This window comes from Notamacropus eugenii, chromosome 5 (assembly GCF_028372415.1).
Source record: "Notamacropus eugenii isolate mMacEug1 chromosome 5, mMacEug1.pri_v2, whole genome shotgun sequence".
NCBI classification, from domain to species: Eukaryota; Metazoa; Chordata; class Mammalia; order Diprotodontia; family Macropodidae; genus Notamacropus; species Notamacropus eugenii.
Window position 1 is genome coordinate 412,483,764 of NC_092876.1, and position 13,912 is coordinate 412,497,675.

Genomic DNA, 13,912 nt, shown 5'->3' on the forward strand with positions numbered 1-13,912 from the left:
ATTAATGAGGAGGTGGGCTAAAAGTCTTCAGCTGCTCCCACTGAGAACTCAACTTGATCATAAGACTCAGCCACCTCCAACAATCTGGACAAAGGAATCCATCTCTATTCAGACCACTCTGGTTGATTTTCTCTTTAATGAGATGAGCTCCCCTAGACTGCAATGGAGGGGTGTAAGGACATGGCCTCTGTGGTTTAGGGCTCGAATGCACCTAGATTAGATTCTATAGATCACTCTAAGTAGAAGTAAGGTCTCCTATTTGGGTGGAGTCTGCCCAAGATCATGGAGCATGTACCTTTAATATTAGGCTAATCTCATCTGTTAGCCTTGTCCTTTAGGGGCAGACTGAATGACCTACAAGGGTTAGTCCCTGAATGAGGAAACAGAAAGGAAAAAACCTCAATCCTCATTTAATAATTGGTTATTAATATTATAGAAAAATAATCATTTCTCTCACTACTGACATCTAACAATATCTTTTTTTATGGTCTCAGCCCTCAGTAACTTTTGTTTTAAACAGGGAAATTGGGTATGCACCCAACAATAAAAATCAGCCAAAGTTTTAACCATATTCCATTTTCAAAATGATTGGTTCAGAGCCCAGGGGTGGGGAACTTGTGACCTTGAGGCCACATGTGGCCTTCTAGGTCCTTGGGTACAGCCTTTTGTCTGAGTCTAAGTTTTGTTTACAGAACAAATCCTTTTATTAAGGGGATTTGTCCTGTGAAGTTTGGATTTAGTCAAAGGGTTGCACTTGAGGACCCAGAGGGCCACATGTGACTTTGAGGTTCCCCCCCTTTGTTTCAGACAAATGCTACATTCAGATGAAATAGAGGTCATTTGTCTAGATTAGAATATTCAAGGAATGTTTCATGGAATTAATGAGATTTGAACTGGGTCCTGATGGGCAAGCATTAAGTTGGGGATAATGGTAGAAGTCCTTATACAGAGCCAGGAATACAAAAGGCTTGTTCTGGTGAGTGAGATCAGTCTGACTATAATGGAAAGTTTCTATAGGGAAATAATGAGAGAGAATTCTTGAAAAGTAGGAATTCTGAGGCCAGAAATGAATTTGAGTTGGCATTTTATCATGTTGTCCATGGGAAATCAATGCTTGCAAATTTCAGTGAACCCTAGAGGCCAAGAATAGTAAAAAAGGCCATACAATGAGATAGCACCCCCACCCCCGAGTGTAATACAGTCACTACAACTTGAACATGAAGAGATAAAACATTGTTTTTATGATATGTCATATGTGTATGTATGTACACACATTCACACACATAGTATAGTGACTCATCCCCTGAGCAAAGATGAAAAGGTTTGCTCCTCTCTCTTTCATTGAAGAGATGACTGTATGGAACACTGTAGGTATTGTCACGTAGCGTGTTCCTTTTGCTGATTTAAAAAATAAATCTGAGACAGTTTGTGAGTGGTGCTGAATGTTGATTTGCTGTAGTAAGAGCTATATCCACCCACGCTTAGTTCATCTCGCTGCTTTGTCCAGTCTGTAGAGAGCGCTTAGTTCTCAAATAAGGGAGTATAGTATATATTTTAGCCACAATGTGGTCAGCCACCTGCCACCTGTCTAGCATCTTCTAGGCTTTCCTGAAGCCTATACTCTTCCTTACAGTAGCTCACATGATTTCTTTGTATCCCCAATACTTACCATAGTTTCTGGTCCATAACAAGTACTTAATAAATGCTAGGTAATTAAGTCACAGAATTTCACTATCTCACCCTTCTCACTCCAGCCTTGAGATCCATGTCTATGCCTCGAAATGATGTAAAAAACAAAATGAGAAAAGCTCTTATCCCTGCTCTCTACCCTCATCCTTGCATGCATGCATGCATGCGTGTGTGTGTGTGTGTGTGTGTGTGTGTGTGTGTGTGTGTGTGTGTGTGTGTGTGTGTGTAGTGTGAGGGCCTTTTCATATTTATGACTGACCCCATTTATCAGCAATTAGATCGTTTGCTTTGAAATGACCATGTGCTTTTTGAAATACAAGGCAGCTATAAAAAGGTAACATAATAAAAGTAATAAAGCTTTTGGAAAGCAAACTGTACAAAACTTCTGTAAATGATTGATTTCTTCATTCCCCTACGGCTTACACATATGGAGAAAGAATAAAGGGAAAGAAAGCTGATTTTGGAACTTACCAAAGCTGCTTTTGAAATCCTATGATGAAAGGCAGGGGGAGCATTTGCTGGAGGCTAACAATCTAATACAATTGGAAAGTTCACGGCATGGATGGTTCTGTCCATGCTACTTCAAAGAGTTTTTTTTGGAGTGGTCTCAGTTATCCCTTGGCTCTCTCTAACTTTTTCCTGCCAGTGGGGTTTTGGACCAGGTGTCCTGCAGTTCTACATTGACTCAATCAATCACCTAGCATTTATTAAGGATTTGCTATGCACAGGGAACTATGCTAAGTGTTGGGGATACAAAGTGAAGCAAAAAAAATTTCCTGCTCTTAAGGATCTCACAATTTAATTGCGAACACCATTGCAAACAATTATGTACAAAAAAGATATACATGGGAAAAATTGCAGATAGTTTTAGAGGAAAGACAGTAGGATTAAGATAGGTTTCTTGGAGAAGGTGGAACTTTAGCTTTGATTCAAAGAAAGCCAGGGAAGATAAGAGATAGATATGAAGAGGGAGTGTTCCAGGTATGTGGGACAGCCATGAAAATGCTCAGTCAGGAGAGGGAGTGTATTGTATAAATAACTAGCAAGGAGGCCAATGTTACCTGATTGAAGAGTTTGTGGAGGGAATAAGATACAAGCAGACTAATGAGTAGGAAGGGGCCAAGGTTATGAAGGGCTTTAAAAGTCAGACAAAGGAGTTTATATTTGATACAGGTTGGGAGTCTGGGTGAGTGGGAGGGTGGTAGTGCCCTTGGTAGTTAATAGGGAAATTAGAAAGAAGGGAGGGTTTTGTCAGAAAGATAATGAATTCACTTTTGTACATGTTGAATATAAAATAATGTTTACATGACATCCAGTTTGATAGATGCAGACTAGACATCAGGAGAGAGGTCAGATCTGTAGATCTGATTGTCATCAATATACAAATGGTGATTGAGTCCATGTGAGTTGATGAGATCACTAAACAAAATGGTATAGAGAGAAAAAAGGAAAAAAGGACTCAGGATGGAGACTTTGGAGACACTTGTAATTAGTGGATGTGATCTGTATTAAGATCCAGCAAGGAAGACAGAAGGGATGGTTAGCCAGGTAGGAGGAGAACTGAGAGAGTCACGTCATGACAATATCAACAAGAAGTTGACAATTGACTGTGTCAGTGACTGCAGAGAGATCAAGAAGGCTGAGGATTCAGAAAATGCTATTAGATTTGTGAGTTAAGATGTCATTGCAAACTTTGGAGAGAACAGTTTCCATGGTTTGATGAGTTCAGCAAAAGAAATGTAAGGAGTTAAAAAGAAAATGAGAGGAGAGAGAGTGGATGCACTAATTATAGAAAGCATTCCCAAGGATCTTGGCCACAAAAAGAAGGAGTGATGTGGGATGATAGCTCGTGGGCATGAAAGGCGATCAAGTGAAAGTTTTTTGAGGATGAGGGAGACAAGGACATGCTTGTATGCAGTAGGAAAGCAGCCAGTAGACAGGAAGAGATTGAAGATAAGTGAAAGAATGGTAATGTTAAGTCAATCTGTTGAAGAAAATGGGATGGAATGGAATCATTTGTGCATATAGAGGGGCTTGTCTTTGGTAAGAAGGGTCACCTCTTCATGTGAGACAAGAGCACAGGAGGAAATAGTGTCAGAAGACATTTTAATGGTGTTAGATGAGGAACAGGGGAAAAGAGAGTTCTCAGTGAATGGCCTCAGTTTTTTCAGTGAAATATGAGGCTAGGTTCTCAGTTGAGAGGGTGCAGACAAACTATGGGAAGTTTGTAGAGGGATGAAAGGTCCTAGAAGAGCTGTGGTGAGTGGAATAGTAGATCTATTAGGAAAGTAAAAGAATTGCTTTGTAGCAGTGAGGGTCTAGTTGAAATTTTGTGTCATAAATTTATAGTGAACCTTTATGGGGATTGTAATTGCCCAACCTACAAGAAAAATCACTGAGGCAGAGCTCAGAGCCAATGTCTCTTTATTAAAGGGTCCATGGGCCCCTCTAATGAATGAATCTTAGATTTTCCTCACTATTTAAGATGCCCTCTTCTTCCAGGGTTTTATTTTTATAAGGCTTGATATCATATTTGACATTTGAACATTCCATAGGGCCTATGCAAAAATGATCCATCAGCTAGAAATGGTATGTCAGCAGGTTGTCTCAGGTTGGGTGAAGCATGGGACATCTCAACTAAGTGGTCATAAGATGGTCACCTCCTCATGTTGGATCAAAGAAAATGGTCTGAAAGTACAAAAATAAATGGTGGGACTTTCTGTGTAATTGAGTCATCTCTGCCACACTGGGCTTGGTCACCATAACAAGGAAAAACAAGGGTGGAGGTCCTCTAGTTGGCTTCCTATGATTAAGTAAATGAACTTGCAATCTGCAGTTCGCAGCTCTGGGGCCTAATGTATAGAACTTATAATCACTACCCCATGGAGTCACATCAAACTGATTAATACTGATTAGAATACAGTATGGATCCAAATGGATTATTTCTCATACCTTGTCAGCCCAATGATCACAGCATGTGATTTTTCTCCAGCTTTGTTTAGTGTCACATGGGAAAGATGAAGGTAGTGGATGGAGTAGGGGGCAGTAATCCAAAGCTGGAGTGAGGGCAAGATTTTTGCTAGAGGAAAGGGACTTGAGAAAAGGACAGTGTAGAGTCCAGTGGGTTCCAAAAGGGAAGGGAACAGAATGTAGTCAGTGTAGGAGTGATGGTCTGGAAAAGGTCAGGGGATTTACAAGGCGAGTTTGGAGGTTGTGGTGAAAACAAAGAACAGGAAGTTACATGACTAAGGGAAAGGTGGAGATGATAGATTAAACAAATAAAAAGAATTTTAAAATTCACAAACAAGGATATGGAACATTAGTTTGATAAGATCAAGGGTGTGATTTGTATGTGGCCGAGGTGGATTGAGGACGAGGTCATAGGAGATGAGTAAATTGGGGAATTGGGAGGTTAGATTGTTTGAGATAGTGACAATATGACGTTGAAGTCCTCTAGTATGATAGCTGGAGCTGGGGAGAAGATAAAGACTGAATTCATTGAGGAAGGAAAGAGATTGTTCTGGAGGTCTGCAGACCATAGCTACCAAAATCTTGATTGGGTAATAATTATGGATTGAATGAACCTCAGAGGAGGAAAGTTTTACTGAGGATGGTAGTAGGAGAACCTGGAAATAGCAATGGTGAGCAGGGAGCGTTCCAACTCCCTCACCATGGCTAGTGAATCTGGGGTTTCAGTGAACATACAACACTACTGGACAGGGTCGGCAGGGAAGCTGTGTCATCAGGAGGAAGTCAGGTCTTAGTGAATACAAGAAGATGGAGGGAGCACGAAAGGAAACAAGAATAAAATAAAAGCTAATTTATTACCTGTGGATCAGGTATTCCACAGAGCAAAGTAGAAAGATTGGATAGCTTTAGAGCTGGATATTGAGTGTGGGCATTGAAAGGGTTGGGAGTAAATGAGGGGTGGAGAATGCAGTTTGAACAGTAGCAGCTGGTAGTTTAGAATCACTGAGATGGGGTGTGAATGACAGTGGAAGTGTGTTAATCTTTGAGATATGAGTTCAGGTAGGGTTTTGGCCTTGGTTGGAGTTGTCGTAGAGCATCTCTGTGTGATTGGAATTCAGGGGGAAAGTGTAAAGTATGGAAGGTATCCAGGTAGGGAACAAGGCAAATTCTGTGGAGGTTTTGGTGATCAGAAGGGTGTTTAGAGAAATCAAAGAATGATTCGGTGACTGCTCAAGGAGGCAGACTTAGGCAAGGTAACTTCTGATTCCCTGAGTGGAAAGAAGTGTAATGGCAGATAGTATCTTTCTCCAGCCAAAATAAAATAACTGATGGGCAGTGTCAAAGTCTTAATCCAGAAACCTTTCCATCCTGATTTCTCACTTGACCTTCAGTCTTAACCTTGGTGGAGATAGGGTAGGGAAATGATCTTGGGGGTCTCCCTAGCTGAAGCACAAGGAAGGAAAAGAGTTGTCTCTTTACTCACCTCCTATCCCCCATCTGAAGTGAGATTCCCCTTATTCCCTGGTACCTTACAATACAGTGTTTTTACCTGAACGTTAGGTTTTGAGTTATTATCTGGTCCAGCTCATTTTGCTTCATCTGTGATTACCTTCTGCCACTTCTAACTGCAGTCACTGTGAAGGAAAGAAGTAGAATTTTGAGTGGGATTTCTACTCTGGCCACTGAGAAGAAAAGAAGTATAGATGTGAGGAGAGGCATCTGTGAAACAGCCCAGTGGCAGGGTGGGAATTTTGGGGACTGGATATGAAAATTTTCCTACTTTTTGCATGGCTTCATGCTGTTCTTTGTCAGTGATGGTGGTGGTGGGAGGGTGTATATTCAGAAAGTAAAAGACACCAATCAAACTTAAAAAACAGAAACAAAAACATGCTGTCATATTTGCTACATTCCTTACAGGTAGTGTCCCCATGGTCTTTTGGAATACCACAAAGTCTTTTCCATGTGAAAATCTTCAAAACCAAATCTTTATACTGTGCAAAACCAGCTATTTATTACCTGGTGAAGTATTTTTAAATGAACAAAAACATGCAGACTTTAAACAGAGAGACTTACTTGAATTTTAAGACTGATTATTGTTAAACTTGGATTAAAATGGGATTTTGATCAGAAAAGCACATTTTGTTACTTATACAGTTCACAGTGTGGATATACCAATGTATCTATTTTCCCAGAACATTATTCATTTTTTTTTCTTTTTCTTGACAGGAGCACCACAGTTAGACCTCTTATTTACCATTTTGGGTTGATGAAATTAGGTTATGATTTGATTTTTGAAGGGGGACTATATGACCAGGTGTTAAGATTTTGGATAGGAGGTTGTTTTAACTTAGTGTATTAATATAATAGACCTTATGAGATAAAATAAGATGTGATTACTAATGATGAAGACTGATGCTGAATTTGATTTTTTTTTCCAGGAATAGTTTTTACTCTAGTCAAGGAATAACAGATGAGAGTGGTGCCACAAGCTACATGAAGTTGAACCTGAGTGCTGGAAATGTAGATTTATATGAAAAACTCTACAACAGGTAGACAGGCCCTCTCCAACAGTGTTTTTTTTTTCTTCCTTGAAAAATGCTGTATTGGGGAGAACTAGGAAATGCAATGAATAATATCGAAAAATTATATGAAGCAATTTCCTTTCTGGATAGAACCATTATTAGGAGAATGTTGCAGTTTTAATTAGGTCTGATCTGAGAAGCTAGTCATTTAATTGTTTTAAATTATCTTACATTTATACACCCTCCCTGTCATGCCTCTTCAGATTTACTAATGACCAAATAACTCACATTTATGAAGTGCTTCTTAGTCACCATTCTTTAGTCCTTCCAACATTCACTTAGTCCATACGATAGCCTTATGAGATTGGCAGTACATAATAGCAGTTTTATCATCTTACAAATGAGGAAAATAAGGCTCAGTGACCTGCCAAAGGGCTTATTGCTACTAAGTGGCCCTTATACCTTAAATTTAGTTCATCTGAACCAAATTCATGTGCTTTTCCTTCTTCAATATTCTTTCTTGCCTAAGAAAATAATTCTTATCATGATAGCTAAAAAACGGTAACATTTATGTACCACTTACTATGGGCCAGACACAATGTTAAGAGTTATCCTTTTGATCCTTACCGTTCTGCAAGGTACGTGCTATTATCCCCAGTTTACAGAAAAAACAGACTGAATTAAGTGACTCGTCCAGGGTCACACAACTAGTAATAATAGTAATAGACACTTAGCATTTATGTAGCTTTTACTGTGTGCCAGGCACTGTGCTAAGAGTTTCATAACTATTATATCATTTGATCCTCATAATAATCCTACTAAGCAGGTGCTATTATCCTCATTTTACAGACTAGCAAACTGAGGAAGACAGATTAAGTAACTTGTCTAGGGTCACACCATTAGAAAATGTCTGAGATTGGAAGTCAGTTCTTACTGACTTTAGGATCACATTGCTAAGAAGTATCTGAGGCTAGATCTGAACTCAGGTCTTTCTGACTCCAGGTTCAGCACTCTAAAATTGTCAATACCATAATAAGTTGTGAATTTAAGTGTGCTGTTGGTTGTTACAGCAAAGAAACTTGAACTCCAAAATGAAAGCATACTAAGGACAGTTTGGTAGAGTAAAAAGTTGCTGAATTTAGAATCAAAGGATCTGGGTACGTTTCTAAGACTGGCAGCAAAATCAGTTCACCTCTCTGAGCCTTGCTTTCCTCATTTGTAAAATGTGGTAGTTGGACTAGATGACAGAAGGTTTGTCTCTTCTAGCTCTACCATCTATGTTCCTAGAGTTGTAGGTTAATTTTTGACCAGAATGATGGACTGAGTTCCCTTAAGCCCTAGTATGCTTTGAAATATATATTGCCCTCTTCCCAGAAGAAAGCAATTTTATATTGCCATGTCCTTATAAGGAGAAGGGTATTTTTTTTTCAAGCAAAAAGGGCATTCTCTCCTGCATGAGGCTTTAAAAAAATAAAACAAAACCTTTTCTGCTTTCTATGAACCTTATTTACTCCCCTATTAATTTTATTTCTATGAGAGTTACTACTGATGTTAGCTAGCGAGGTGCTAGCTTTTGGTGGTAAGTATCCTAATTCTCCTTTATGATGAGTGGAAAGCCTGGGAGTGGGAGCCTGGGACTGTATATCAATCTACCCTTAGTTCACTGGATTCCTAGTTCCATTTTTATGGAGAAAATAAATAAAACTAGCATAGTGTTGAAGAAAGTAATATGCCCATGTCCTAGTATTCCTGTTTATAAAAGCCTGATTTATTAGGTTACGCATCTAACAAATAGAACACAATTGGTGGACTAGTTCTAAGTTTTGAGTGTCTGCCTGCCTTGGTTACACATTCAGTTCTGCAGGCAAGAAAAATCCATGGGGGGAGGGGAGTGGAGAAAAAGGGAGGAGGGAAAGGAGTTGGAAGGAGGGAAAGAGAAAGAGGGAGAGAGAGATCTTGTTACATAAGTACATTGAAATACAACTTCCATCCCTCATTGATTTATCTGGAGTCTATCTGTTGTTACTTTAAGAACAATATCTATTGAATTTATCTCATTATTTTGAGAACTTTTCTTTTTAATTTTAGTTTTTCTTCTTTTATTCAAACAGAATTCTTTACTTCTTATTCCCCAGTATGGAAGAATTGGTCATTTTCTCATTTGAAGGCATATATGTTGGCATCCCAAATATAGAATTCTGATTTTATTTTACTTTTATCCAAGAAAAATCATTGGTTTTATTGTTTACATTTTAAAATGGCATCAAAATTATGAGCACAATTGTTTGAAAATAAATGTCTTCCCTAAGGAATAGTATGAGGACCCTAGAATTCAGTACTCTCATTCGAGTAATTTTTATTTTTTATCAATGAGAAATAGATATTTTTTTCTATTTCATCTTGCTAATTCTTGGGAATTAAGAAAGAATATTTGAAAGAATGAAGAATTTCTTAAATATTCTGGAAATGATTTCATAATTTATGACAATCATTCTTGTTCTTCTTCCCTAGTAATGTCTGTTTCTCAAAAATGGTGGTATCTCTCCGATGCATAGGTTAGTACTTTTAATTTTCTATTTCCTGGAATAGAATGTCATATCAGTTACATCTAATACTACTTAGAAACCCTTCCACCAAAATAATGTATTGGAAAATAGCATACTTGAAAACACAGCATGTAGAAAGGAAGGCCTCACTAGCAACTCAAGAAGCCCTCTCAAATCATAGAATTTGTCTATGCATTAATGATGATCAAAGGGAAACAGATGTCTTGGACACCCAAGGTCTCTTAGAGGCCAGTTTGCCTCTAGCTTCTTGAGTTAGAGTGAGGTGGTCAAACCTCTACTTTAGGAACATTACTTCGGTAGCTGTCGGGAGGATAAATGAGAGAAGGGAAATGTGGTAGGAACAGATATGCCAGTTAGGAGGCTGTTTCCACAGTCCAGGCAAAAAATAGTAAGGTCTTGAACTAGAGTGATTTCTACGAGTGGAAATAATTTAAGTAAGAGATGTTGACAAAGTAGAGTTGTTAGAATTGGCAACTGATTGGTGTTGAAGATGAGGGAAGATTGAAGGATGACTCTGAGGTTGTGAATCTAGATGACTGGAAAAATGGTGGTGCCCCAAACACGAATTGAAAGTTAAGAGGATGGGGTATTTAGGAACTGTAATGTAATACAAAAAAACACTGAATTTATAAGACAAAGACAAGGAAACTTGCCCTACTAAGAGCAAGTCACCTCATTTGAAATAATAAATGATACCTCACATTTTAGAGCAACTAGATGACACAGTAAATAAAGAGACAGGCTTAGAATCAGCCCAGAATCAGGAAGACTTCAATTCAAATCTTCCCTCAGACACTTACTAGCTATGTGACCCTGGGCAAGTTATTTAACCTTCTTTGCCTCAGTTTCTCCTTCTGTAAAATGAACTGGAGAAGAAATTGGCAAACCACTCTAGTACCTTTGCCAAGAAAACCTCACAAAGAGTCCGACTTGACTGCACAACAACCACTTTACATTTGATTATGCTCTGAGGTTTGTGAAATGCTGATGTTTGTTCTGTCAGGTTGATAACGTTAACTATTAATATTTCTATTTTACAAATGAGGAAGCTCTGGCTTTGTGGTTAATAGCTACCACAGTGTGGATGTTTGCATGATAGTGTCTTAGAGAATCACAGTCATTCATATTAATACTTTTCATATAGAGTTCACAAGGGACTATTGAGATATTGTGAGGAGGTCTTTGTAGGTTCCATACTCATTCTCATAGCTAGAGAATAGTTGTTACTAAGACGATTGAGCAGGTGCTGGATTATGAGCTGATACAGAGTAGATGGAAAGCTTTGATACAATAAAGTTCAGCCTCATGTTCTATGACATAGTTGGACCATTTTAGTGCAAAAACTTGGGATACTTGAATCAGAGATGGAGTGAATAATTGAGAAGAGATAGTAAGTAGAGATACACACAGTTTTATTCCATCAATTTCTCTATTTAACAGCTCTCTCTAAGAGAACAATGGACAGAGCATTGAGCGCACAAATTTGAGCTTTCTGCCTGCTTTGAAATGTCCAGGTGTCACATTTAACAGTAATGCTCTGTGGTAAATAGGTTTATCAAAACCATCTGGGAAGCTGGGAGCCTGTACTTTCATTGAATGTCTATAGAAAGCAGTAATGGCTTTGTTTCAAACAAAGAAATAGATTGGTTTAAGTCAAAGGAAGGTCGGAGATGGAGTGAATACACAATTCTTATTCCAAGCAAAGTGAAAAGTTACCTTTTCATAAACGCTTCACCCATTCTCTATTTTCTATAGGATAAAATACAAACTCCTCAGTCTGGAATTTAAGGTCTTCCCACAATCTGATTCCAATCTACTTTGCATCCTTATTTTACACTACTTCCCTTCATGTTCTGTACATTCTAGAAAGGTGAACTATGAGCTGTTTTCTGAATTCTCTCCACCTTGTTTATGTAGATCAGAGGTTCCCAAAATTATTTGGCCTACCACCCCTTTCTCAAAAAAATTACTCAGTAACCCCTGGAAACCTACTTTCTTTGGTCCTTTAACAGTTTTTTTCCCCCAGAAATGCATATCCTTTCAAAAAATATAATTTTTTAAAAAAATGATGCACTTTAAATTTAATAATTTATTATAAAATTGTGGCTTTTTCCTGCATTGTATTTTTGGTGATGCAATATTGCATTATATAACCATGTAGTGTTGTATTGTAAACAAGTCATTATAGGCACATATTCCTGCTGATACATTCTGGACTTCCCAACAATGCACAACACCCTTGCCTGCCAACACTTGCTTGTTAAGACCTGCTGACAGACTTGACCACTGATCAGTTATAACTTGCATTTTATATGTTTATTTGGAGAATATTGTAATCACTATGACTTTAACTCTGTTTCACAACAGATAAAACATGTACGAATGATTTTTCAAGTTTTTCTTCTCTTTCCTTCCTTTCTTCCTCTCTCTTTCCTTCCATGGTTCTCTTATTTTTTATTCAGCACCCCCAATTGCACCTGAGGCCACTATCCCCTTTTGCCCCACAGTACGGGGGAGACACTCATAATTTCAGTGCCTCCCAGCAAGTGATATCACACCCTTTGGGAACCTCTGATATAGATCAATATTTGTAAAACATTCTCTCCTCTTAGCTTTTCAGATGTTTGAAAAAAGGAAAAAGGTTATTTAAATCTGTCCATCCACCCAACACTTTACCAAAACAAGGATTCTATTGGGAAAAATCACACTCAGGTCTGTGGAACCGTTTTTGTTGGTGCTTAAGGTTCATAAATGTACTGAGGGGTTTATGTTTTCATTTTGTCTTTAGATTGTGGCACAGTGATGAAGGTGAATCGATTGAGCAGGATTGTAGGTGGAACAAATGCTGCTCCAGGGGAATGGCCATGGCAAGTCAGCCTTCATGTCCAAGGTGTCCATGTCTGTGGTGGTTCAATCATTACTCCTGAATGGATTGTAACAGCAGCTCATTGTGTGGAAGAGTAAGTATTTAACCAGGCATTCCGCAGAGCTCTTGTATTCCCATCACTTGCTCTCCCTGTGTTCGCTCCGAGTTGTCAAAGGAGGATCAGAACTGGAAGTCTTGGATTTATAAAAGTTATATTCATACTTGTTAAGGGATTTCAGGAAGAGAAATTTGCTTTGTACTTGATCTGAAAGAAACAACTTGTGAAGTCAATTTTATTTATGATTTTCTTCAAGTTTAACTTGTTATAGCTTTAGAACTATCTCCCTACATGCAGCGTGATTGATATAAAATTATAGAGCTAGGAAGGATTTAGAAATTCAACAACCATTCACTGAGCATGTAAGACTCACATGAAGGAAAAAATAATTTAGCCCTCTTCCCCAAAACTTACCATTTTATTGGAGGTGAGGAAATGTAACAGGTAATCAGACAAATAAATAGAAAGTAATTTGAGGAAACAGCATAAACATCTGAAACCTTTCATTTTCCTTTTTTTGGGTCAACTTTGCCAGTTTTATGGATTTGAAGTGAAACCAGAGCCTGAGTTGTTCTAATTTACATTTTTCTAATTATTAGTGATTTGGAACATTTACATTTTTTTCAATTGACTCTTGGTAATTTGAATTTCTTTGAAAACTGACTGTTCAAAATCATTCTTTTATTAATCAAGGAATCCATTTTTCTTATAAATTTGAATTGTGTTTTTATCATCAAAATAAGACTTTTATCAGGGAAATTTTGCTATGATTTTTTTCCAGTTTATTTCCCTTTTCTTTTTTACCTGCATTGGTTTTTTTGTGTGTGTATGTGCAAAACTCTTTTAATTTTATGCAATCAAAATCTAAAGGAAAATTATAAAGATTTCTTTAGTAAGCCTGTCCTAGTCCCCTTTAGTTCTGGTGCCTTCCTTCATCGATTATCCAATTTATTCTACATATCGTGTGTTTGTACATAGTTGTTTGTATGTTTTCCCTCCTGTTAGACTGTGAGCTCCTGGAGAACAGCAACAGTCTTTTTCATTTCTTTGTATCCTCAGCACTTTAGTAAAGGGTTTGGTGCATTGTTCTCATTGTTATTTCAGTTGCATCTGACTCTTTGTGACCTCTTTTGGGATTTTCTTGGCAAAGACACTGGGGTTTTCCATTTCCTTCTCCAGCTCATATTACAAATGAGAAAACTGAGGCAAAGAGACTTTTTTTACTTGCTCAGGACAGCTA

General features: G+C 38.0%; 1 protein-coding gene across 6 annotated transcripts in view; it reads left to right on the top strand.

Annotated features, from left to right (window-relative positions):
• The window catches only part of TMPRSS2 (transmembrane serine protease 2), a 161,490-nt gene that overhangs the window by 68,824 nt on the left and 78,754 nt on the right, over positions 1–13,912 (top strand). For all 6 annotated transcript variants that reach the window (XM_072614769.1, XM_072614774.1, XM_072614772.1 and 3 more), the window contains 3 exons: positions 7,098–7,208; positions 9,693–9,736; positions 12,537–12,708. In XM_072614769.1, the coding sequence (XP_072470870.1) occupies positions 7,098–7,208; positions 9,693–9,736; positions 12,537–12,708 (327 nt within the window). The remainder of the gene's footprint in view (positions 1–7,097; positions 7,209–9,692; positions 9,737–12,536; positions 12,709–13,912) is intronic.